Source organism: Sminthopsis crassicaudata, chromosome 5, assembly GCF_048593235.1.
Source record: "Sminthopsis crassicaudata isolate SCR6 chromosome 5, ASM4859323v1, whole genome shotgun sequence".
Lineage (NCBI taxonomy): Eukaryota > Metazoa > Chordata > Mammalia > Dasyuromorphia > Dasyuridae > Sminthopsis > Sminthopsis crassicaudata.
The window spans coordinates 19,476,011-19,503,361 of NC_133621.1; the positions used below are offsets into that span (position 1 = coordinate 19,476,011).

A 27,351-nucleotide genomic window follows, 5' to 3' on the forward strand; every position below is an offset into this window, starting at 1 on the left:
GCTTCTGTGCTTAGCCTTCCGGCCACACGCCAAGGGCTTAACACATGTCAGTTATCTCTATCTAATCATCCCTCTCCCTTCCCATCGCTGCCCGTGGGTTCTTGTTAATGCACTGTTAGGATCATGTCACTTTTGTATTACTCTTGAAATCTGCAGTAATCTTTCTAATCTCTGAGCAAGGAATTATCTTGGCATTCAAGACTTCCCAAAGCCTGGCCCAAGCTCCCTTTCCAGCATTGTTTTGCACCACAGCCCTTCTTACACTCTGCCCAGGAAGGCCAGCAGACAGTGGGCAATGTGGGAGTGAGCTCTGGAAGGGGATGAGGGACACAGATTGGGGAGTCACTTACATAAAGATGATGTAAATCCAGGAGATTCTCGAGGAAGAAAAGGTTTAGACAAAGAGAGGCAAGATCAGAGCCCTGAGGAACATTCATGTGGAAAGGGGAAATTGAGGCAGAGAATCAGGAGCCAGCTGTGTCACAGAAGCCAAGAGGAGGGAATATCAAAGAGGAAAGGCCAAGGATCAAAGCCGGGCTTTGCAAGACCTCAGTATCTTTAAAAGCTGCTGTTCAATCATTTTTCAGCTGGGAATCCCTTTGGGGTTTTCTTGGCAAAGATATTGGAAAGATTTGCCAGTTCTTTTTCCAGCTCGTTTTACAGATGAGGAAACTGAGCAAACAAGATTAAGTGACTCGCTCAGGGTCATCCAGTGGATAAGTGTCCGAAGCTGGATTTGAACTCAGGAGTAAGACGAGTCTTCCTGACTCCAGGCCCGGGACTCTGTGCACTATGTCATCACCTAACTACCCTTAAAAGCACTATGTCATCACTTGACTACCCTTAAAAACAGATAGCTGCCCTCAAAATGCTTCCATTCCCAAGGGGGTATAGAGAGAATGGTCTGTACTAAGATAAATAAATGTAACTGAGTAGTGCTTGTGTTTTGTGCTGGGGAGGGGAGTTCTAACAACTGTGAGAATCAGTAAATGGCTTGGAAACTCAGGCTTGAAGAAAGCCAGGGGATATCCCCGATAGGCGAATGGCAAAAGAAAAAGCAGCGGAGGAACGGACACAGCCAGGGTGAAGGGTCAAAATATCAGACGTGGGGTAATTATCCTTGGCAAGGATATCATGGAGCGTAGAAGGGAGAATTACGTGACACATGCCCGGAAGTGTAGGGAGGTCCAAGCTGGATCGTGAAAATCTTCAAATGCCCCCAAAGAAGAATCTGTAGTTTACCCTCAAAGTAATAAAGAACCATTGAGGGTTCCCGGGCAGGGAATGGTCAGACCTGCGCTTTAGGAATATTAATTTGGCAGCTGCATGGAGCTTATAAATGAAGAATAGCCCACAAATACGTATATTGCAGGCTAACATAAATCATTACTTTTTTCCCAGAAGCCCATGGAGGAAGTAAAATATAAAATCGGTGCCAAGTAGAATTAAGCTAAACACTAGGGGAACACTTTGGACGCTGAGATCAAAAACCAAGTAATAGTTTCTCCTGCAAAGATTCGGAGCTTTTCTTACCACCCTCAATGCAAGGGTTGGAATAGCTTGTGAAATCTGAAAAACAGAAAAGCCTTTCAAAATTTCAGGCTCCACTGAACCAAATCCTATACAACCTACATAACTAAAAATAGTTTTGCTTTTAGGGTGTAGTCAAGCTTCTGGGATGAATGTGTCTCTTTCATTACCTTATAAATAATGAGACAAAAACTGATGGCTCATGAAATGTTTCTATGTATTATCTACTTTGACCCTCAAAGGCAACCCAGTGAGGTGGGTAGTATAAATGTTGCCCCTGTCTTACGGAAGAAGAAACTGGATCTCAGGAACTTGCCTAAGATCTCAGAGCAAATAATGGAATTCAAATCCACTTCCCTGATTCTGAAAACCAATGTCTTGATGGGGGACTGTAATGTCCATCAACCAATCAGCCAAAATTTATTAAGCACCTACTATGTGCCAAGCACTGTGCTAAGGACTTTACAAATCTCTCATTTGATCCTGTGAGTCGTTGGGCGAAAGTGAGGAAAGCCTGAAGTCCATTGGACAGACTCCTTGTGGTGAATACATGGGAGATCTTGGACAAGATTCCTAGAGGATGGTGGGCAGCTATTATTATCTGCATTGTTGGAGGGTAATCCCAAATCTCTGAGAAAACAGATCCATTTCACGTTTCTCTCCTTTCCATTTCTCCAGCATAATTCCCACTTGGAACATTACCCCGTTCACTCACACTTAGAAAAATGTTTTTAATTACATTGGCAAGATGGCCTATATTAACCATGGGCTCATGGAAAGATACTGAGGCCACATTTAATTTATCCAGTTCTCAACCAGGAACATAAACTCCAGACCCTGGAGTTCTCAAATCCAAGCAGAAATATTTCTGCTCATCAGTTTTCTCAGCCCTTTTATTGACAAGCCCGAGTCTCTCCCCCAAAATCAACAGAACCCACGATTTTGCCAGGCTGCGTTTGAGAAGGTATTTGCCTAGCTGGCCGGCACTACCAGGGGCCCCGGCCCGAAGAGCAGACCAGGGACGAAGGCCGGGAACGGGAATTTGTCACCCGGCGCAAAGAATTCTCTCTCCTTTGTCTTGTGTGTGTTCTCGATGATGTCTTAACCAAGCCAATACCAGGCACTTCCTAACAATCCCAGGACTAATACTTAGGCGTCATATGTTGCTGACATGAAATAAATATTGGCTGGGGACTCTGGGCAAGGAGGTGGGAGTGAGCAAAGCTGCTTTTGTACAGGGGAATCTGAGCACCCAGGAGTGTGCATAGATACCTGATGTTGAAGGGAAGCAGCCCCCTTAACATCCAGTGATTAATCAGGAGAATATTCATTCAGCCGGATCTGAAAAGTTTCAAGCCAGATTGACTGACCAACCAAACACACACACACACACACACACACACACACACACACACACACACACTAGCTCTCTCCCCCCTTCATTCTCTCTCCCCTCCTTCATTCTCTCTTCCCCCTTCATTTTCTCTCTCTCCCCCTTCATTCTCTCTCTCTCCCCCTTCATTCTCTCTCTCCCCCCTCTTCCCCCTTCCCTCCTTCTCCCCTTTCTCTTCCCTCCCCCACTCTTTCCCTTCCCATGGAGGGGCTGCCAGTATCCTGCTACCAATCCCAACTACAGAACTAGGGGCCTTGCACATCCTTATAAGACAGGAGAGAGAAATCCTCTAGGTAATCAAGAATCTGCTCCAGCCCTAAATCCAAAGGCCCATTTGGGGTTCCTCCCAGCTGAGATGGAGAGAACAGCCTTCCTTTTAGCCCTACTGCCACATCAAGGTTCTGTGGAAACAAGGCAGTTGGCACCATTGGCTCTGGGGAGCCCTGGAAATTCTTTCAAGAGGCTCACAGTGTACATAAATCCTCAGGCACATAACATCAGCTATGTTACTCCACGGTAAAGTGACCTTTGTGCCTCGTGAGCATGGCAGCTTTGACTCGGACTTAGAGAAGAATTATGGGGATAGCTTAAAAAAGAAAGAAATGTCTACTCAATGATTATCGGCCCACCCCGATTCTCCTACTCGCTAAGAACCCTCACGTACCAAACGGACATTTGGGCCCTGTAAATTGGGCCACCATTCTGGGAGACAATTTGGTGTTTTGCAATAATTGATAGGCATTTTAAGGTTTTCAAAGTCCTTTACACATCTTATCTGAACTGAGTTTCACGAGAACCCCAAGAGGCAGGTTCAACAAGTCTTATCATACCCTTTTATAGATAAGGAAGCTGAGGCTGATTTATTTTTCCAAACTCTCAGTTATGACACAGCTTAAGGCAATGCGCATCAGTGGCTTTCATTATCTGAGCTGCACAAATATTCTTTTTAATTTTTACACTCCCTCTTCTTTTGGGAAAGGACCTGTTACTCTGTGTGTGTGTGTGTGTGTGGACAGAGAAGGTACCATGTCCTTGTTACAAACTGAAGCAAAGAGGGTGAAGTGACTTGCTTAGGGTCACACAGCTAGAAAGGACCTGAAGTCAGATTTGAAGTCAGGTCTTCTGGACTCTAGGACCCTGGGGATCTATGCATTATATTACCTAGCTGCTGCTCCAAAGCAGTATTGGAGCTTTCTGAATACCCTTCTTTTAAAAAGGGGAAAGAGAAGGAGGAATAGGGAGCAGAAAACCATAGAAACACATGCTTCTGACCCCAACCCTGCTTTTAAAAAAACCCTTTTTTATACTGAAAGTTGATGCCTTTTAAAGAGCAGGAAGCACAGCTTGTAAATGTTCATAAAACTCACATTTGAGACGCGCCAACAAATCAAAGGGTGGCACAGTGGCTAGGATGTCTGGCCTGAAGTCAGGAGCACTCATCTTTAAGTTAAAATCCAGTCTCAGACGCTTATTAGCTGGGCAAGTTTGGGCAAGTCCCTTCACCTTGTTTGCCTCAGTTTCCTCATCTGTCAAATAAGCTGAAGAAGGAAATGGCGAGCCACTCCAGTATCTTTGCCAAGAAAATCCCAAATGGGGCCTCAAAGAATCGGACATGACTGAAGTGACTCGACAACATTTCGAAACCCTTCTCCAGTAGGAGACTGGGTGATTTTGCTGGGATTCTAACTAAACACAGTGACCACAAGTCTCAGCCAACAGGGGTCCTCTGTGAGGGCTCTGTAGCAGACCACCTCCTTCCCATCTTCCCACATGGGACCTTTCCTCAGAGCTCCATCTATTTTGCAAACGAATGACAAGAAAGTGCCTTCCCTGGTACCGAAGGGATCTGCCACCCAGCTTCCATTCCAGCTGAACCACATGCCAGAAGGCTTCCCACACACCTCCCAATTTAGGGACTCCAGGGAACTGCCAGTTTTTCTAAGATTCAGAACATCTTTCCCTTAACTGCCAGTAAGCTTGTAATTAAGCCCTCTCCCAGATAAGGAAAAGGAACAATAGAGAAAATTGTTATCTTGAGCCATCACAGCTTTGAATCCATTCCTTGTGATACACTATTAAGATTGTGTAGTGCTGCCTGACAGATTCCCCCAATACCCAGGCGTAGACACTTCCCAACAGCCAAGAATCCCAATTTTTCATCTTGTTAATGATGCCTTTGTCGAGGCAGGGCCCAACCCCCCAAGCAGGCTTGCAGAGATGGGGCTGAAAAAACTCCTCACCTGGAATCCAATCTTTTGCAGACCAGCCTCTCCCAACCAGACTAGCTTACCATGCTGACATTCCCCCATCATCCATCTTACCTCCACCTCCTGGCTTCCTTTATGGATCAGCTAAAATATGCAAGAAGCCTTCATTGGTCCTCCTTAATCTTAGTGTCTTCCCTCCCAGACTACCCCCAGTCTAGCCTGTAAATGTCTTGTTTGTATGCCGTCTTCCCCATTAAACTGGGAGCTTCTTAAGGGTAAGGACTGGTTTTTTAATTTGTCTTTCTTTTAATCCCCAGTACTGGTGCAGAGTAGGCACTTAATAAATGCTGGTTCCCTCACTGAGTCAGCTTGTCCTTGCCCTGGAAGCCTTTCCTTTTAGAAGTAACCCTGAATAATGGACTGAATGCTGGACGGGGGGATCAAGAGAACCTGGATTTTTCTGGAGAAGAATTTGGAGTCATGTGCAGAGGGCTATAATACTCTTCATACCCTTTGATCCAGCAGTGTCTTTACTAAGCTTATATCCCAAAGAGATCACAAGAGAGAGAAAAGGAGCCACATGCGCACAAGTATTTACAGCAGCTCTTTTTGTAGTGGTGAGAAACTGGAAACTGAGTGGAGGTCCATCAGCTGGGGAATGGCTAAATAAGTTATGGGATATGAACGTTATGGAATATTATTGTTCTGTAAGAAATGATGAGCAGGAGGAGTTCAGAAAAGCCTGGAAAGATTTACATGAACTGATGCTGAGTGAAATGAGCAGAACCAAGAGAACATTGTACATAGTAACAAGATTATGTGATGATCAACTAAGATAGAATTAGCTCTTCTCAGCAATACATTGATCGGAGTCAGTTCCAATAATCATGGGATGGAAATTGCCATCTGCATCCAAGTTCCAGAACTGTGGAAACTGAATATGGATTGAAGCCTACTGTTTTCACTTTTTTTAGTTGCTGTTGTTTGCTTTTTTTTTTTCTCATGGTTTGTTTGTTTGTTTGCCTTTGGGGCTGGTTTTTCTTGCACAATATAACAAATATGGAAATATGTTTAAAAGTATTGTACATATATAACCTATGAGATTGCAGTAGGGGAGGAGAAAAGAATTGGAACTCAAAAACTTACAAAAGTGGAAACTATCTTTACATGTAATTGAAAAAACAAGATACAGTTGAATTTTTTTTTAAAGAAAGAAATTCAATTAGGAAAAAAAAAAAAAAAAAAGAAAACAAGTTCAGATCCCACTTCTGCCACTCACTGTGATTCTGGGAAAATTGCTTTGACTTTTCTGTCCCTTAGTTTTCTAAATTATAAAGTGGGGATCCTAATAACCTCTCCCTTCTAGGATTTTTATGATGATCAAATAAAATAAAATCTTCAACTGATACTTAAAGCCATATGTATGTCCATTATTATTATCAGCCCAAATGACCAGTAATAATAATTCATGTAATACTTTAAAAAGCTCTCCGAGATGTTCATTGTATATTATGTCATTTGATTCTTGCAATAACCCTGGGAGACAGATGCTGCTATTATCTCTATTTTACAGATGAGGAAACCGAGGCTGAGAAAGATTACTGTCCGGGTCACATATTAAGAGTCAGAATCCCATCTCCCTGGCTCCAAAAGTTTATGCTAACCTGCACGCCGCCTCCATCTAAGATACATTTAATAAGCATTGATTTGGTATTGAGATGGCTCAGTGGATAGAACAAGGAATCATGAATACTTGAGTTCAAATCCTGATTCAGGGATTTCACTAGTTGTGTGACTCCAGCCAAGTCACTTAATCTTTCTCTGTGCCTCAGTTTCTACATCTGTAAAATAAGGGGGTCGGATCTGATAGTTTCTGAGATTCCTTCTTGTTCTAAATTTATGATCTTATGATCCTCCTACGTGTGCCTGGTGCTGAGGTGATGAGACATAGCCAGGCCCACATGAAACTTCTAGTCCAGCAGGTGGATAATATGCAAAGTCAAGTCAACTCGAGTCCACAGGCATTTATTAAGCACCTACTATTTGCCACACAGTGTGCTAAGTCAGGGAAGACACAGATGATTATTGTGCAATATCACCCACAAGTGCTAGATTAAGTGCTGTGGCCAGTTCCTGGGGGAAAGATGTACCCAAGATACAACAGCCTAGTCACCTAATGCCTCTGGTGTTTTCATGAGTCTGGGGCCAGCTCTTCAGCATGGTGAAGCACAGAAGGAAGGCTGGAGTAAAAATGGGGAGCATAAACCTTGGGGATCTGAGGAGCAGCTACTTCATCCTTTGCCAGGAGCAAAGGACACCTCATATTACTACAAGAAATAATGTCCAGAGAATTCTAAAAGTCGACTAGAGCCCATAGTAAGCAAACTTAGCCCAAAGTTTCAGTGTGGGAACCCCATGTCTCTGGGAAATCCAAGTCTCTTTGGTGGGCTAGTATCTAAAGGAGGACCCTGGAATGGCTTTCTCTGGATGCCCTCTAAAAAAGGGCATTTTACTTATTCTCCCCAACACTCAGCTCAAAGTGGACAATGGCTGCGTGGCTCCTGCCCTCTGCTGGCTAGAGCTCAAGGCCCATTGGTTCTTTTAATTTCCTGAAGATAGATCATGGAATCACAGATTTAGAACTGGAAGAACCTGGCTCTAAATGAGAAGTTATCTAGTCCAGTTACCTCATTTTACAGCTGAAAAAACTGAAATACAGAGAAATGAGCCCAGAGACACAGAGACAGTGAGTGACATTGAGCGGATTTGAATCTAGTTTCTGTCTCTAAAACCAACATTTTTTCTATCGAAGTAGAAGCATCTCAAGAGCTCCATGGCAGACATCTTAGTTCTAGCCTGCGGTGTCACATGGGATGCACAAGATATACACCCACTTTCTATATTATGGCTAGTTTCCAACTCTGTATATATTCATCCAGCTGTCTATCCGTCCATCCATCTGTCCATCCGTCCATCCATCCATTCATCCATCAACTCTCAATCAGAAGGGATCTCTGGCCATTTAGTCCAATCCATATCCAAACCAGAATCACATCCAAGGCAAATAATCAGTCAGTCTAAAGATGTCTAGTGAAGGGAAGACCACTGCCTCCAAGGCAGTAACTCTAATAGGAAGTTTTCCCTTATGCCAAACCTCAGTTTATGTCTTCACAGCTTCCTCCATGGTTCCTGGTTCTCCCCTTCTAGATCAAGTAGAACAAGTATAATCTCTCTCTTCCACACCTTCAAATTATAGGAGTCATAGATCAACTCTACCTCCCATTTCTTCATATTTGTTAAGAAACTAGGAGGCACCACTGTATACAGAGAGTTGGGCCTTGAATCAGGGAAACCTAAGTTTAAATGAGACCCTTAACATGTCACTTAATCTCTGCCTCAGTTTCCTCATCTATAAAATAAGCTAAAGAAGCTATTCCAATATCTTTGCCAAGAATATTCCACCTGGGGTTTTGCAGAGTTGATTGAAAACACAACTGAACAATAAAATAATGTTGAAGAGGTATAATGGAGATGGCTTATGTATGTAACTGCTATCTTCTTTAGGCTCAAGGGGAAAAAGGCTCCTAGATCTGGAATGAAAAAGTAAATCTAATGCAATCCTTTCATTTTAAAGAGACGAAACTGAGGCTCCCAGAGCCTTGCTCAAGGCCATAGATGAAATAATAATAATCAACAATAACTAGAACTTGCATTATGCTTTAAGGTTTGTAGCGTGATTTATAAATATGAACTCATTTTTAGTGCTCCTGAGAGCCTAAGCATCAGAGGCAGCATTTGAACGCAGACCCTACAGACAATATACAATAGTGTCAAAGTCTCTGTCATAATTTTAGTTTGAATAAATAAAGGAAACAGAAATGAAATCTAAGGAAGCCATTTAGGCTTACATAATCAACCAATTAATTAATCAATTAATATGAAGACCTTATTTCCTGTCAAATAAACTGGCATAATCCCTACACATACTCAGTCAGCTATACTCCTCTAGGAGCACTCCAAAAGTTGGATTCCTATCATGATATATTTTATTTCTCCTCATTCATTCACTTCCCTATCACCATGCCTTGTCTTACACACATGCCTTAATTTAGTTATAAAATTCACACAAGCCACAAAGCCATTGTCCACTTTGCGCTGAGTCCTGGGGAGAATAAATAAAATAGTAGCCACTGGAACCGTTTTAGAGGGCATCCAGAGAAAGCCATTTGGGCTCCTCCTTTAGATCACCCACTGGCCAAATCAGATTTATGGGTGGGGAGGGATTACAGATTGAGTGCTAGAAAGAACCCTGTGGGTCACTGAGTTCAACCTCAGGATAGATGTCACTGTGTGGTCATGAGGATGATGATGACAACTACTACTACTAGTATAGCCACTACTATCACTACTAACTACTACTACCACTACCACCACCACCATGGCCACTATTACTACAACACAACAACAACAAGAAGAATAACCAGCATTTATACAAAGTTTACAAAGTCCTTTACAAATATCATTTCATTTAATTCTCACAACAACTCTGGGAGGTAGGCACTATTATCAGCCCCATTGTACAGATAGGGAATGTGACTGATAGTGAGAAAAATTAAGCTATTAATTAATGTCTGAGGCAGGTTTTGAATTCAGGTCTTCCTCATTCCCAGTCCGATGTTCTACCACACCACCGAGTTGAAATTGTCTTTAAATATTAAATTTCCTTAAAGAAGAAATGATGAAACAACTGTTTAGTCATGTATATATATATTGTATTTAATTTATACTCTAACATATTTAACATGTATTGGTTGACCTGCCATGTGGGGGGGGAGGGAGGGGGAAAAATTAGAACAAAAGGTTTGGCAATTGTCAATGTTGTAAAATTACCCATGCAAATATCTGGTAAATAAAAACGACAACGACAACAACAACGACAACACAACAACAACAACAACAACAACAACAAGAACAAGAACAACAAGAAGAAGAACAAGAAGAAAGAAGAAGAAAGAAGAACAAGAACAAGAACAAGAAGAAGAACAAGAACAAGAACAAGAAGAAGAAGAAGAAGAACAAGAACAAGAACAAGAAGTAATGCTGGTGGGGCTATGGAAAAACTGGCATACTAGTGTCCATTGGTGAAGGTATGAATCAGTCCAGCCCTTCTAAAGAGCAATATGGAACCATGCCCAGAAAGTGACGAACTATGCAACCCCTTTGATTTAGCTGGACTACTCTGGATCTATACTAAACAGAAGAAAGGAGCCATGGGTACAAAAATATTTATAGCTGTTCTTTCCCTAGTAACCCCAAATTGTGACTAAGGGGTTTCCACCTATTATGGAAAGGTTAAACAACTTATGGTATGAGAATATAATAGAATTTTATTGTCTTATAATAAATGGTGAATTAAGAGTCTCAGGGCACGCTGGCCTTATAGGTGACTCAGACTAGCAGGACAATTTAAACAATAATAAAGAAAAATAACACTGAAAATTTTTGAAACTCTGGTCAGAGCCTCTCCATCTTCTGCTAGAAAAATAATGGGCAAAAAACCACAACAAAATGAGACATATTTTGGGGACATGGCCAATGTGAGAATTTGACTATGAAGGCTTTATTTTTTGTTTTTTAATTGTTCAAGGGGGAGGCCGTGGGAGAGAGGAATAATAAATGCCTGCAAAAACAAATATTTTTTAAAAAGAGTTTCTTGACATTTGGTACACTATAATCAAGTCTTTACATTTCCTCCAAAAACCAGCCACCTAAAACACCATAGAAACAGAGAGCAGGTGCTCTGGTTAGTTTTTAGAGCTTTAAACTCCAAAAACTGCTGGAGAAATAGCTAATGTTTTCATTTGAGTCTGAAGAGATGCCACTTTGCTATCCATAACTTGTGTTGAGTAAGAATTGAGGGAGGAGAGGTAGGCAGTTGATGTGTTCCCTTGGCCCCATCACAACGTCAGGAGAAATGGAGGAAGGCTTGCAGAGCTTTGGGGAGACTCTCTGAGGCAAATGTAAGGGAGAACGCAGGATGGGAAGCCATGGAAGAACTGAGATCTACTTTGTTGGAAGGAATACCTTCAGAGGTAAACTCAGAGCATCTATGGAACAACTAAATATGAGATACAAAATGGTAAAATGGAAAGGATTTGGAGTTAGCTATCTGGATTCATCTGGATTCAAATCCCAATTCTGCCACATACTATCCATGTGATCTTGGGTAAAGCACTTAACCCATTTACCTCAGTTTTCTCAACTGTAAAATGGGGATAATAACAGCATCTCCCTCAAAGAGTTGTTGGGAGGAATCAAATAAGATTATTGTAAAAAAAAAAATATTGGGCACACAGCAGACATATAAATGCTTCTTCCCTTTCCTTTTTGGGCCCCATTTTCATTTCTGAAATGAGATAGTCGAACCCAAAGACCTCCAGGATTCCTTCAAACTCTAAACTTATGAGTCCATTAAATAACCGATGCAGCAGCATGGATGCAGGCCAGTCACCTGACACCTCTGGGTCTCAGTTTCCTTCTTTGTAAATGGGGGAAGGAAGGCACTCTGGAAGCCAGGAGATCAATTAGAATGGAAACCCAGGTTCCCAACACTAAACACCTTGCAGGGCATTAGTCTGCAAGGACACAGGGAAAGTGTTTGCCAAATAAACAGAGAGCCCAGAGCCTGGGTTGGCCAATTATTTTTAAGCACCTTGGCATTTAAACAATGACTATAATAGTTAATCCTCTCTTCCTTAAGGCTGTGATTTACAAGATTCCGGGAGAAACAGTGGGGCTTCCCTTTTCAGCAGGAACTGGAGAAGGCTTTAAAATAGCAACTAACTGTAGGCTCGGTGAATGATGCAGACATCCCCAGCTCCCACTGCCACCCGAGTGTGCTGAATGATAGAAATGACTAACCCTGCGAGGAAGGCATTCATCACCTTGGAGATACTGCAAGCCTCTCCAGGAGGCAAACTCAGGCTTCCTAATTCGAGTCCAACTCAATGGCCCTCTCTCCTAAGAAGCCTTTAAGTGAAGGCTCCAGCTCTTGCTTGTCAAAATCACACACAACAGCATTCGATGATCTAAATCATCTCCTACTCCGGGAAGGCAGAGGCTAAACTCCAGCAGCTCTGTGATCCTGAACAAGTCAGTTTCCTCACCTGTGAAATGGGCGTAATAATATACTAACTGTATCACTTTGTACAAGTACAAAGAAAATACTTTGTAAACCTTAGTGAGCTTGGGAAAGTTGCTACAAATCATTGTGTTAATTTGTATCATCCGAGGGCCTCACACAGAGCAGCGAGATGGCTGGTGAACTGGGCTCCCTTGCCTCAAACATAAAATTCACATTTCTATTGGGTAATTAATGCTGTTCCCAGTCTGGCTCCAGCCTCTCCTTCCAGACTGATTTCACATACCCTCCCTCGCATATTCTCACCGCCATGCAAACTAATCTGCTAGCTGTTCCCTGGACATTTCTGGAAGGGTCCCTCTAGTCCAACCCCCTCCTTTGAAAAATAGGGAAACCGAGGCCCAGTTTAAGTGACCTGCCCCAAATCACCAAACAGAGGCAAGTGCCTCAAAGCCCTATGACAAGTCAGAAGAACTGAAGATGGAGATCGCCGTCATGGGGCGAGACATCTCAGTATGTGACATATGAGGAACTTTGAAGGAGACTAGGAGCAAAGAATGCTAAAAGAGAAATGTATGAAGGGAAGAAAACATAGGCTGGTCATGTGACATGGCTGAGGGATGGTGGGCAAAGTAAGAGACCCACTGCTCTCCTTGTGACAATAAGAGAAACTGAGGAAAGCCTTCTTGTAGAAGCTGATGGGAGGACAAAAAGGAGAGCTGCCCTCAATGGGCCGGAAACTGGCCCATTGACTTGGAGGGGAACAGGGTCCATTTGAGCATCTGACTTGGGCTTCAGAGAGGATTCGGGGTAATTACCTCAGTTTGGGACTGGGAACTTGAGACAACAGCAGGTTCTGTGGGAAATAAAGGCCTTTAGAACCTCCTGAACTACAGATAGTCAGAGGCTGAGGCATGTGGAAATTCAATTCAAGCTGGCAAATATTTATCAATCCATTCTGAAACAACCAGAATGTTTCTGCTGGAGTTTGAGGTGGTCACATGATCCTGAATAGCATCTCTCTGGCATGCTGGGACTGAGGAGTTTGGAGAGAAATAGATGGTGAATCTTCTATATTGGCTAAAAGAAAGGGGACCCAGGCCAGAAGGTAGAATCCCAACAGATGACCTGGGCGGCCTCGTAAGGGAAGAGTCCTAGGCAAGAAAAGGCCAGCTACTCAAAACAGAATCTCCCAGCAGCAAAATTCCCAGCTTTTATCTCTTAAAAGGGGCCCTCCCTAGATAAACTCAAATATGCTCAGATAGCAAACTCCTTTGTTGTTTGTTTGTTTTTGTTTTTTACCTCAACTGGCTTCAGATCTAGGGATTAGGGAGAGAGAATGGAGAGATGGATGGATAAGAGGCTCTGGTCCCATCAGGAGCCTGAGCTTACTGGGGAATGCAGGAAAAGCTCCCCAAGCCTGTCCGTTCCTACATGGAGGCTGTCCCTTCACAGGCTTACCCCTTAATTGGCGTCTTCCTTGCTCCACTGCACTCAGCCCAAAGCTCTTCTCAGCTCCCTTTGATTTCCCAAGTATCCCAGGGTGGGACCAGCACATAAACTACTAATATCTTCAGCTGTTTAGGTCACAGGGGCAGAGGCTGAGGCAAGAACGGTAGGCTATCTTGGCAACTTCCTCGTTTTCAAGCTAAGGAAGTTTGGCCCATGGTGAGGAAGGGGCTGGGCCGGAGGTCATAGGAGTTAGGGGTTAGGAAGGGATGTGAAGAGAGGTCTTCTTACTACAAATCTCACACTCATCATCCTGTATGACCAACTTAAGGTGAATGACACTTGGCCCTTGGCCAGCCATTTCAGCCTCCATGTTGCTGTCTTGACCCCTGGGAGGTCAGCAGAGCGTGTGTTCTTATCCCCATTCTACAGACCTAGGTCTATAATTTCTTTTGACATCTCCTCCAGGGACTACTTCCACATGGCATTCTTTGGACTGAATGAGCCAACTGTCCTGATCTACTCCAGAAAGGATGCTGGGGTGGAAGTCAAAGGTTCAAAGGGTTCAAGCCTGTGGAATTATTCCTTGGACAAGCAACTTGTGCTGTCTGGTGTTAGTTTTTTTCTATAAAATGAGTATGGACCAGCTCTGAGACCCTCTCCAGCAATGAATTTATGGTTCTGTAACTAGGATGTTTCCTCACAGCTTAGCACGGAGGTTCCAGACCTCCAGATCTAGAACCAAACCTGGAATTCTCATCCCCACATCAACTGGGCCCTCACCACCAAAGGCTCCACTCACTGCTCAGGGTGGCCATTCTTAGGTGCCTAGTGAGAAAACAGAGCACACTCTCTAGTTTGGGCTTTTGCTAAAGAATACGCAAATGTTACACATTCATGCAAATGAAGTGTTATCTGAATTCATGGAGAGAGTCCAGGAGGCTTCCTTACCCAACAAGTTTACCCAGGCAGGCAGCTCCTCTTGGGTGAGAAAGGGGGTGGGGACATCTAGGAAGAGCCAGTGGAGTGAGAATGAAAGAGAGACAGAAATAGAGAACAGAGAGACAGACACACAGAGACAGAGAGAGACAGACACACAGAAACACACACACACACACACACACACACTCAGGGACAGAGAGAAACAAGAGAGAAAGAGCAACAGAGAGAAAATGAGGCAGAGAGAGACAGACAGTGAGAGAGGAAGGGTGTGTTCCTTTGTATATATATGCATGCGTGTGTATTTCTGTGGGAGAGGGAGAAGAGAGAAAATGTTTATGCAAGAGAAAGTATGTGTGTGAAAGAGAAGAGAGAAAATGTATGGATATGTGTGAGAGAGTACTGTGTGTAAGAGCACATGTGGGAGAGAAAAATAGAATGTGTGTATCGGAATATGTTTCTATATGAGGGAGTGTTCTTAAGCATGTAAGAGAAAAGAATATATGTGTGAGTGTGTACATATATATGTGGATTGTGTGTATGGGTGTACATACACATATAAACACACATACGTATATCTATACATACATACATATACATACACATATACATACATACATATATATATGACAAAGACAAAGTAAATCCCTGGGCAACTGAGGCAAGAGAACTATAACTGTAACAGACAGAACCTGCAAGGATTCTTCCAGGATGATTTGGAAGAAGAATTTTAGTTGAAGGAGACCTTCCTTGGGTCAGTCATTTTTCCTCTCAGAGTCTCAGTATTGTCCTCCAAGAAATTTGGCTCTGAGATCCCTCCTCTGTGAAAAACTACAACCCCTTGACCTAGGTGTAGTGAACTAATCTCTCTTCAAAGAAGGAGGAGGTTTAGATGAAGTGTCCTCTAAGACCCTTCCCAGAGATAACATACAAGGTTAGGAATCCTCATGTCTTCTTCTAAAGAGCCAGGGCAATTTAATGATCAACCATGAAACTCTGAGAAAGGCTCTCTCAAGGCCAAGGCTCTGGTGCTTATTACATGCTACAATCAACTTAATATTCCTTTTTACAGTCAATGGTAAAGACTTGACTACCACTAAATTGTTTATCAAATGAGACACAAAGGCAAAATATTTTGTAAACTTTAAAGTTTTATATAAATATTAGCTATTATTATTAACATTATGAAGAGAGGGAGTCTCAACACAGGAAGACCTAGATTCAAATTGGTTTAAAACCTATCTCAAGAGTGCTGGTCTGTGAATGTGGATAGCTCTATAAACCAATATGGCGTAATGATGGGAGGCTGAAATCTAAGAATAGTTATGGAGAATAGCAACTACCTGTGAATAGTTTGAAAGATGGATGGAAAAGTAAATTCGGGTTGAATACAAAACAGTTTCTGACCTCAAAGAACTTATTTTTTACTAGGAATATTATTTGAAACTGAATCTGATAGGAAATAGATACCACTGTTATATATATGTATATATCATACATATATATATATATATATATATATATATATATATATATATATATATATATATACACACACACATAGACACAAACACACACACACATATATTGCCTGCTACAGTCAAGGAAATCTCTAGGGCAAATGGCCACTGGGGGAAGAGGGCTTTATAAATCTGAAAGTATTATGGAACCACGAACGCTTGTTATTCCAGAAACTATGGAAGCAAATGTAGAAAATTGCTCCTTTAAACAAAAGGACACAGACTAATGATTCTGGAACTTCTAAACACACACACACACACACACACACACACACACACACACACACACACACTTCATTTACAGATGAGCAAACAGATCCAGAAGGAAAATCATTTGCTATAAGTACTAGACTTTGAATCCTGTTCCTTTGATTTCAAACCCCAAATTATAGCCACTACATCATGCTGGTAGTAAAACAGTCTGACCAGATTCTGGAAGATTATTTCAAATTGACTGAAATTTCTTTATAGTGAAAGTCTTGTTCTAAGCTCTAGATAGCCTATAATGAGAAAAAACAAAACAAAACAAAACATAACTTTACTAAGGTCTATTTTAAAATCTGTTTCTTCATCCTGGACAATGTATGTTTATATTTGGAAATGAAAAGTAACAAATTATTAATCATTATTACTATTTTTCTTTTAAATTTCAGTATGAAGATAAAAAAATACTAACTGTTTAAGAAAAAAATTTCATTGTTGTTGTTTAATTGTGCCCTACTCTTTGTGACTCCAATAGGCAGAGATACTGGAGTGGTTGGCCATTTCCTTCTCAAGCTCATTGTAGAGATAAGGAGGCTGAGGCAGACAGGGTGAAGTCACTTACTTGGGTTCACAGAATTAGTGCTTGAGGCTGGATTTGAGGCTTAGCACTCTAACCACCTCACCTACTTTTCTCCCTTGTTTATAAACCACAAGGCCATCAATTTAGATAAGGAAATTAAGGTTCAGAGTAGGAAAATGACAAATTTATCAATCCTCAATAAGCACTTATTAAGCAAGTATGATGAGCCATCTATAAATATTTGAACCTAGTGTTCAGTTATTTCATTTGTAACATGAGGAGTCTGCCTGAGATGACTTCTCCAGTCACTCCTAACTCTATATCTAGGATCCCAGAAGTCACTTGACCTCCAATGTCCTCATCTGTAAAATGAAAAGGCTGTGTCCTAGACAGCCTCAAAAATGTCTTCCAGCTCTTGACTCCAAATCCAGATCAGTCCCCTGCCTCTATGCTAAGAAGCTATAAAATGGGAGAAATGATTTCAAGTGTGGTGTGAGAAGCTTTCTTTGATTGTATTTACCTGATCAATTGAGATGCTTCTAAAAACCAGGTCATTGCAGACAGAACAATAGGGCAATATAGTCTATCCTATAGCTAGAACCATCCTAGTCAGAACCATGAATCACTGCAATTCTTCTATATCTTAATCTGGCCACAGTGCAGAAAATTAAGAAAATGACCAGCCCTTGGCCCCAGAATCCAACTGCTAGGATATAATTAAAAGTTGAGTTCAACAGATTTCTTAGCTCCAAAAGACTTTTCTATCATGACATTTGGCACTGTGAGCACTACCGTTGGACACTTATTTTTTGCTAATGTGGCTCTGGGATTCTAAAATAATTTTCTTCTACAAAGAAATAATAGGTACTGATACCTAAACCAGGTAGATCGAAAACTGAGAAAGAAAACTATAGACCAATTTCCTTAATGAATATTGATGCTAAAATCTTAAATAAAATATTAGCAAAAAGACTTCAGAAAATCATCCCCAGGATAATACACTATGATCAAGTAGGATTTATACCAGGAATGCAGGGCTGGTTTAATATTAGGAAAACTGTTAGTATAATTGACCATATTAATAATCAAATTAATAAAAACCACATAATCATCTCAATAGATGCAGAAAAAGCATTTGATAAAATCCAACATCCATTCCTACTAAAAACACTGGAGAGTATAGGAATAAGTGGACTATTCCTTAGAATAATCAGGAGCATATATTTACGACCGTCAGTAAACATAATATGCAATGGAGATAAACTGGAACCTTTCCCAGTAAGATCAGGAGTGAAACAAGGTTGCCCACTATCACCATTACTATTCAATATTGTATTAGAAATGTTAGCCTCGGCAATAAGAGTCGAGAAAGAGATTAAAGGAATAAGAGTAGGTAATGAGGAAACCAAACTGTCACTCTTTGAAGATGATATGATGATATACTTAGAAAACCCCAGAGATTCTAATAAAAAGTTATTAGAAATAATTCACAACTTTAGCAAAGTGGCTGGATACAAAATAAATCCACATAAATCCTCAGCATTTTTATACATCACCAACAAAATGCAACAGCAAGAGATACAAAGAGAAATTCCATTCCAAACAAATGTTGAGAGTATAAAATATTTGGGAATCCATCTACCAAAGAAAAGTCAGGAATTATATGAGCAAAATTACAAAACACTTGCCACAAAAATAAAGTCAGATTTAAATAATTGGAAAGCTATCCAGTGCTTGTGGATAGGCCGAGCAAATATAATAAAGATGACAATACTCCCCAAACTAATCTATTTATTTAGTGCTATACCAATCAGACTCCCAAGAAACTATTTTAGTGAGCTAGAAAAAATAACAACAAAGTTCATATGGAAAAACAAAGGAATAATAGAAATTGCTCTCAGGCAGAAAACAACAACAGAATCCTGATAGAAATGGGATAAGAAAGGTCAAGATGGCTGTTGTTTATCCTTCATTTTCAAAGAGGACCAATGACACTACGGGATGATATCTCAATTCCTGCATGAAGCTCCTTCACCTAAATCCAAACCCAAGAGGTCAAGGTAGAAGTAATCTCTCATAGAAAGAGGCTGCAACTGGAGAAGCCGGTTCAGTTCTCAAGGGACTGAGTGTTTGTGGCTACACCACATTCGGGAAAGAATTTGGTGGAAACTCAGAAAAAAAGGATTTCCAGGAAAACTGGAAAGCAGTTGGTCAAAACAGAGATTTAGGATGCCTTATTTTATTGTATAACCCAATATATCCCAGTTTCTATCCTGGACTTTTGATTGGTGAGAATTTGCCAAATCTAGCCTAATCCAGACCTACCACACAACCCCACCTTCCTTCACACCTGACAGAGTAAGCACCTAAATACATTTTCTTTCATTCAATTACTCATTCATTAAATATAAAAACATAAAAAACTCTTCCCTCCAAAATACAGGAGAATGGAGATTTATATCTTTTAAAACCACAGAGGAAAATTAATAAGCAAGCATGATAGAGGTATAAAAGTCAAAATAGATCAATGCATATGGAATAACAACAAAGTTATGGATGGGGGAATCTTTGTGTCAAATATTCAGTGGTAGTAATATCTTTTTTAATAAAGCTTTTTATTTTCAAAACATATCCAGGAAAATTTTGACAACATTAAGCCTTGCCTAGCCTTGTGTTTCAGATTTTCCCCTTTCCTCCCAACCCCTCCTCTAGATGGCAAGTAATGCAATATATGCTAAACATGTTAAAATATATGCTAAATCCAATATGTATAAACATATTTATACAAGTCTCTTGCTGCACAAGAAAAATCAGATTTAAAATAAGAAAGTAAATGAGTAAGACAATAAAATGCAAGTAAACAGCATAGAAAAGAGTAAGAATGTTCTGTTGTGATCCACACTCAGTTCCCACAGTCCTGTCTCTGGGTATAGATGGCTCTCTTCATCATAAGATCATTGAGACTGGCCTCAGTCATCTCATTGTTGGAAAGAGTCAGCTTCATCAGAATTGATCGTCATATAATATTGATGTTGTCATGTACAATGATCTCCTGGTTCTGCTCACTTCACTCAGCATCAGTTCCTGTCAGTCTCTCCAGGCCTTTCTGAAATCATCCTGCTGATCATTTCTTATAGAACAATAATATTCCATAACATTCACATAAGTGGTATTAATATCTTAACTACAATTCATTCTTTTTTTGCAGAGATGGAAGACTATGGATAAGGAACACTACATATGCTGTCAGATTCTGCTAATATGTTAATTTTGCCACAAGATTCTTTTCCCTTTTTAAAATTCTTTATTTAAAAAGATGGCTTCTCAAGGAGGGGAGAAAGGGAGAATGTAGATGGCACAAATAAATGTGATAAAGATAAATGATAGCATTACAAATTTAAAAAAATTAAAATATAGCATACGTCCTTCCTTTCTGTTAGCAAATAGTAAACTACACATTGGAAGTTAGCTTATACTGTCAGTCCTATTTCCTGTGGCTTTGCTTAACTATTTTTATAGGAAGGCATTATTATGAAGGGTTGTTTATTGGGAAGTGACCGATGTATCATTTTAAAATTCCACTGTCCTAGTTGTGGAAAATTCATGACTTGCTAGTCCTGCGGGGGAGTATGGATCCAGAAGACTTTTCTATCAGGTTGTGAGCACCATCACTGGATCCCTATATTTCGTGTTAGTGCGGCTCTGGAGTCCTAAAATCATTCCCTTCTCCTAGAATCAAATAACAGAAACCTCTCTCAGTTAAACAAACACAAAACCCTGATGGAGATGGAATGGGAGAGGTTAAGGTTGTTGTTCTTTTCCAACAGGACCAATGACATCATGGGGTGAATTCTTGACTCCTGCATGAAACTCAAATCCAAGAGGACACGATAGAAGAACTGTCTCAGAGGAAGAGACTGCAAGTAGAGAAGTCAAGCCACCAAAGTGATCTTAATACAGACATCCTTAACATCTCTTAAAAAGAACCCAGTGGGGGCAACTAGTTGGTGCAGTGAATAAAGCACCAGCCCTGAAGTCAGGAGGACCTGACTTCAAACCTGACCTCAGATACTTTATACTTCCTAGCTGTGTGACTCTGGGCAAGTCACTTAGCCCCAATTGCCTCAGAAAAAAAATTAAAAATAAAAAAAAATAAAAAAAGAACCCAGTAGGGGTCAACTACTTAGTGCAGTAGATAGAGCCCCAGCCCTGAAGTCAAGAGGACCTGACTTCAAATATGGCCTCAGACACTTTAATACTTTCTAGCTTTGTGACCCTGGGCAAGTCACTTAGCCCCAATTGCTTCAGGGGGAAAAAAGAACCCAGTGGTCCCAGCAGAGGTGTAAATAAAGTATTAATGCCATATCTGTTGTACGCTCAATTTATTCCCCGAATCAAATAAAAAAAAATTGGGGGGGGGGAGTAATCTACTAGCAATGCATCCCAAGAGAAATTTGTACAAAGTTTTTAAATTCTTCAAAGTTTCTTACATAGATGATCTGATTTAATCCTCACTGCCAGGTACAGTTTTTCAGATATCAAGACCCCCATTTCACTGATGAAGAGATCAGCTAAGAAAGTTTGCTCACCCTGTTCGGGATCACCTAGGCCTAAGATAGGATTCGAAGCCAATAAGTGGGAGCAGGTGCCCATCCATCAGTCAGTAGTGAATTATGCACAGGCATTGTGCTAATTGCTGGGGATACAAAGAAAGGCAAAAAACCCCAAAAAAACAAAACAAACAAAAAAAAAAACCTGCTCTTGTTCACATTCTATGAAAGGTCTGAGTTGCAAATTAGATGCAAGGTTCCATGGTCCTTAGGGAGCAGGGGCAAAGCAGGTAAATACATCATTGTTAATGCCATTTCTACTACTAAAAACATATCAGTTTCTAGGATAGAATCACTTGAGGCAATTTCCTCAGCTGTGAAATGGGAACGATACCTGAATTATTTACCTCATGGCGTTACTGTAAAGAAATTACTCCCATTCAAGAAGTTATCATTAGTATACTTTTGCTCTGCCTCCTTGAAAGACCCATGGTTAGCTACTAAAGGCCATACTTGCTTCCATCACGGGGAGGTAGAAAGTAAACAGCATGAGACAGCAGAACCTTGTGTTCCTGGGGTGAGCTCTGCCAACCCAATCTCATTTGTGATCCCAGAGATCCCCCAAGAATACACTGACATAGGCAGGACCAGCACAGAGCAATTAAAGGCTCCTGACGAGTTGATCTTGTGACCTCCCCAACACCAACATTTACAGGTGGGTGAAATCACATTTAAATAAAGAGCACAGGAAGCCCTGACCATAGGAGGTAGATTTCATGAGAGAGAGTCACAGATTTAGAGCAGGATAGGATCTAGTCCAGCAGCTGAGTGGTACAGTGGATAGAGCTCTGGGCCTGAGTGAGGAAAACCTGAGTTCAAATTTGGCCACAGACACTTATTAGGGGTGTGACCCTGAACAAATTTGACACAGTTTCCTCATCTGCAAAATGAGTTGGAGAAAGAAATGATAAATTGTTTCAGGATTTTTGCCAAGAAAAATCCAAATGGGGCAGCAGAGAGTGGGACACAATTAAGAGCCTTGATCCAACAAGTGTCTCATTTTTGGTCCAGAGAAGGAACAAGACTCAGGAGCCTAGATCTGAGTGGAAAGGAACCATCCAGACGAAAGATGTCAAACACAAAAAAAGCAGATTAAAAAGTCATTGGGAAATATTCAACAATATAAATAAAATCACAATAAGACATATGATATTACCTTTTAGAACTAATTTACTCTGCAGCTTCCAGGATTCTTCTCTGGGATTGATGGCCCCATTTTTTATTTAAGTTTGATTTCACAGAGCCCCCTTCCCCTTTCATTTCACAGAATGAGAAACTGAGGCTCAAAGAGATCACAATACAGATTTCAAGTTGGGGGTTAGTGATTCTAAAACATTCATTTTAAAGAATGGCTTAAAAAGCCCAGCTGCTTTGCTCAGGGTCCCACACCTACTAAGCAGGAGATCCAGGATCAAACAGGGAGGCTGCCGAGAGCCCAGGAACAAAAGAGGGAAAGGGAGGCAGGGCTTCCTCTCAGCCAATGGCAAGCACCAGCAAAGCCCCAAGTGCTATTGTGGCTACAAAGGCTCCAGAAGCCTCCTAGAATTACAGCACTTCAGAGGCCACCCTGTGCCCTCCCACACCAGCCCAGAGAACAGGTTCCTGGCCTCTTACTGGCAAGATTCTTAAGCATTTTGTTGAATTAACCACAACAATTAACATTTAGATGAGGCTTTAAAGCCCACAAAAGATTTTACATCATCTTGTTTGGGCCCAAAAAACCACTCTGGGAGGTGGGCGCTCTGAGGGTCAGCATCCCCATCAAGGGACACCAAGAGAAGGAAATCGATTCTCAGGGAAATTGTGATTTGGCCAAGATCACACAGCTGCTAAGCGTTAGGAGTGAAATTGGAATCCAGCTCTTCCTTACTCCAGGATCTAGGACTCCGTTTACCTCATCACACTGCTTTCTCAAGTCCTGCACCAAGTTCTTGGGCTTCAGAACTATGATCCTATGTCTCTTTATGCTTTATTCAGCCTCAGTTTCTCTAAAATGAGGGAATCAGACTAAACAGTTTCTAAAACCTTTCCCCAGAGGCAGGACAATCTGTATAAGGAACACATATTTGTGTTCAGATACTTACTAACTAAATAACCTTGGAGAAGTCCCATAATCTCTGTCTGCCTCAGTTTTCTCAACTGTAAAATAGGGATGATAATAACCACACCTACCTCACAAAGTTGTGAAGATCAGATGAGATAATATTTGTTTAGTGCCTGGCATACAGTAGGTACTCTATAAATGTTTATTCCATTCTTCTGCTAGTTAGAAATCTATGATCTTAAGTCTCATCACATCAATCATCATCATCACCACCACAAATTGATCTCAGTTTCCTGTTCTGCAAAAAGTGAGACGCTTGCACTAAATCAGGGGTTCTCAAACTACGGCCAGCGGGCCAGATGCGGCTACCAGGTTATGGCAAATGGACTGAGGGACAGAGACAGAGTGTGAGTTTTTGTTTTTACTATAGTCCAGCCCTCCCACAGTCTGAGGGACAGTGAACTGGCCCTCTATTTAAAAAGTTTGAGGATCATTGCACTAAGTCATCCATAAAGTCCTATCCAGTCAACCTCAGACACCACATGGAGATGATGACTGGTTTCTCAGGATTTGCCCCAATGAAGTGTAAACTCTTGCAGGTTTTATCTGCTCGATGATGACTCAGAGACAGCCAAGGACCAAGGAGAAGCTCCTTATCAGGGGCTGTAGGAAGAGGTCTTGTGAGTCTCCTAGATTAAAGAATTATCCCTGGAGTGGGGGGAATGGTCACACCCAAATGCAATCATGACACTGCTCTCCGTGCCTAGTAGGAGCCCTCCTACCCCAAGAGAAGTCCTAATTTCCATGAAAGCCCAGCCCAGAGCCAGCAGTTATATTCTTCAGATCACTTTATTAGGCACTTTCCTGTGCACAAGCTATAGCTCTCCAACAGGGGAGGGGGTAAGCTCCTTGACATTACTCCAAGTCTGACTTTATATCCCTATTTCCCACCTAGCACAGTCAGTGCTTGGTACACAGATGGTGCATAATATTTGTTTTTTTTAATAGCTTTTAATTTTCCAAATACACGCAAAGATAGTTTTCAACATCCACCTTTGCAAAACCTCCTGTTCCAAGTTTCTCTCTCCTTTCCCCCACCCCTCCCCTAAACAGCAAGTAATCCAATATACATTAAGCAACACATAATATTTATTGAACATTGAGCAGGTTTGTCGAATGGAGGTTAGCCAGGCAGTTAGTTCTACAGGTAGTTTACAGATAAGGAAAAGGCAGCTCCCGTGACTTGGGCGCTGGGGAAAGTCTTTGTCTTCCCAGTGTTTAATAGAGGCTTGTTGAGTGACTGCAGGACCTCATGATCCAGCAGAGGAGAAGCATTGGACTCTCTAAGAGAACTGGGAGAGGTTTTATTTTTAATGCGGATAGCCATCACCCAAGAAGCAGAAGAGGAGAGCCTAAGGGCCCATGTAGGCAGCCATCTTATTTATTATCCCATATTTACTAATGACTCAGTCGCTACAAGAAAATTCCCAAGGGGAAGTTTGCCGGTTCCTTATCTTTCTCCCGTATTTCTGACGGAATCAGAAGGCTCCACCACAAAGTCAGTCCTGATTAGCCTTACCGGCTCTGGCCACTTTCCTATACCATACAGTGTATACTCTGTGAGCCATTTGCCCTTGTTGACATTACTCTGTATGAATTAAGTCACTGTGGTTTTGCTCCTGTTTATTTTTCTGCCCCTCCCTGGGAGAGTTTTCCCAATTTATTTGGCATCTGCCCTCCCTCACAATCCTCTGCACAAAGCAGACTCCTAAGAAGTTCTGACTAACAGACAACACTTTTAACACCTGCCTTTAAAAAAAATATCCGGATTTCCAGACCCTCAACTCTGGACCATAAGGTCTGTTAAGTAAACAGAGCAAAACTCGAGTTAAAATCATGGGGGGGGGGGGGGGGGAGAGAGCTGGAAGGGCCGTTGGAAATCATCTAGGACAATCCGCAGATGGCTTTCGGATGAGGAAACTGAGGCCGGGAGACTAGGTGACTTCTAAAGAACTGAAGCGCGGTCCCCTCATCCAGACGGGCTGCCATTCCCATGAACCCCGTGGCCAGCAGAGAGGACTTCCTCCCCACCTCGGTGCCAGGGCCATGATTCTGGCATAAAGCCGGCGAGGTACCCACTGGAGCCCTTTTATTAGCCCCAATCCCGCATCCTCCCCCGGGCTCCGGGACTCGCTCCTGGCCCACGTGGATCCCGGTCCGAGGATGGTCCCGGTCACCCCCGCGGCCAGAGGAAGCCAACTGGCAGATCCCTGGACGGCTCTGGGTGGGAAGTGCTCCCGAATCCGAGAGCGGCTCCCCCTCCCCCACTCCCGCCGGTCAGACGGCGCGTCAGGGGCGTTTCTGCACCCGGGGGCTGCAGGGCTCCCAAACGCTCCCCGCACAGCTCCGCCAAGCGGGTCCCAAGGGGGCGCTGGCCCGGGCTGGGGTCACCCGGGGGCTAAGCCCGGGGCTCGGAACCCGAATCCCGAGCTCCTCCCCGGCTTCAGCCCACCCCGCGCGGGCGCCGAAGGGAGCTCGAGAGCCGCTCTCGCTTCACACCTTCCCAGTCACTCCTCCTTCGGGGAGGGGGTGGACAGAAGGTGAGCAGGGTCCCCTCCACACACACGCACACACTTCTGCGCGCGGACCCCCCCCCCCCCCCGGCAGGCAGGCGCCCGCCCGCGCTTCCTCAGCCCCGGGGAGCTCCCGCGAGGCGCCCCTCCCCCCGCCGCGCCCCGCACTCACTATCTCGGCCACGATGAGGATCCCGGGCAGGGTGCGCAGGAACTCCTTGTCGTAGGCGAAGCTGCTGCTGCTGGTGGAGAAGTTCTCGGTGAAGGAGCTGGCGGTGGTGGTGACCGTGTGCGAGCGCGAGCGCTGCGGCTCCTCCATCTTCCGCGCCTCGGCCGCCCCTCGCTCTGCGCACCGGGAGGGTGGGCGCGCGGCCCAGCGCCCCGGGGACCGGCACCGGGGCCCGGAGGGCGGCGGCGGCGGCGGGGAAGAGCGGCGGCGGCGGCGGCGGCGGGAGAAGGGGAAGGAGGAGGAGGAGGACGAGGAGGAGGAGGAGGAGGAGAGGGAGGAGGCGAGGGCGGGAGGAGGAAGGGAGCAGAGCCCACGCGGAGGTAGGGGCCCGGGAGTTGCCGCCCGGCCGCGCCAGCCAGCCCCCGGCTAAAGGGGCGGGGAGGGGGCGGGGAGGGGGAAGGGGCCGGCCCGGGCCCGCCCCGCGGGGGAGCCGGCGGGCAGCCCGGCCCGGCGGCCGCTTCTGTCACCTGTTACTGGGGAGAGCGCCCAGGTGCGGGGGAGGAGCTGCGGGAGCCCGCGGCAGCTGGACGCACGGGCGGACCGACCGACGGACGGACGCACGCAGCCGCAGCCCCCGGCTCCGAGGAGCTCCCCTCGCAAACTTTTCTCGGAGGCTTCACAAGCTACCTGCGCGTGCTTCCATCTGGGGCTGGCAGGATCTGCGGCTCTGAGCTCAGGCTCGCCCTCATAGGTCTGCTAAGACACGCCCCCCATTTTACAGATCAGGAAAAGTGAGGCCCCGAAAGTGACTTGCTTAAATCCACCCCTGTGGTAAGGAACAGAAGTCGCATTTAAACCCAAATCTTCTGACTTTAGAGACGCTTTCCGAGATACCACACGGTATCTGCTTCGTTATAATAAAAGTTATACGGGAATTTAGAGATTATTTTTACATCTGGGGAAACCGAGGCCCGGGGACAAACAACACGAAA

The 27,351-nt window shown here is 43.2% G+C and overlaps 1 protein-coding gene and 1 long non-coding RNA gene across 3 annotated transcripts in view; one reads left to right on the forward strand and one right to left on the reverse strand.

Annotated features, from left to right (window-relative positions):
* Positions 1-20,302, forward strand: part of LOC141542630 (uncharacterized) — a 68,597-nt gene extending 48,295 nt beyond the window's left edge. Inside the window, exon 3 of one of the 2 annotated variants that reach the window (XR_012482221.1) lies at positions 20,172-20,302. This is a non-coding gene — a long non-coding RNA (uncharacterized LOC141542630). Of the gene's footprint in view, positions 1-5,447; positions 5,817-20,171 lie in introns of those variants that run through there. The other variant, XR_012482220.1, reaches the window with a different exon arrangement.
* The window catches only part of CMTM8 (CKLF like MARVEL transmembrane domain containing 8), a 64,382-nt gene extending 37,747 nt beyond the window's left edge, over positions 1-26,635 (reverse strand). The window contains exon 1 of the mRNA XM_074267189.1: positions 26,363-26,635. Coding sequence (XP_074123290.1) covers positions 26,363-26,509 — 147 coding nt within the window. The 5' untranslated portion in view covers positions 26,510-26,635. The remainder of the gene's footprint in view (positions 1-26,362) is intronic.
* Between the last annotated feature and the right edge of the window lie 716 nt (positions 26,636-27,351).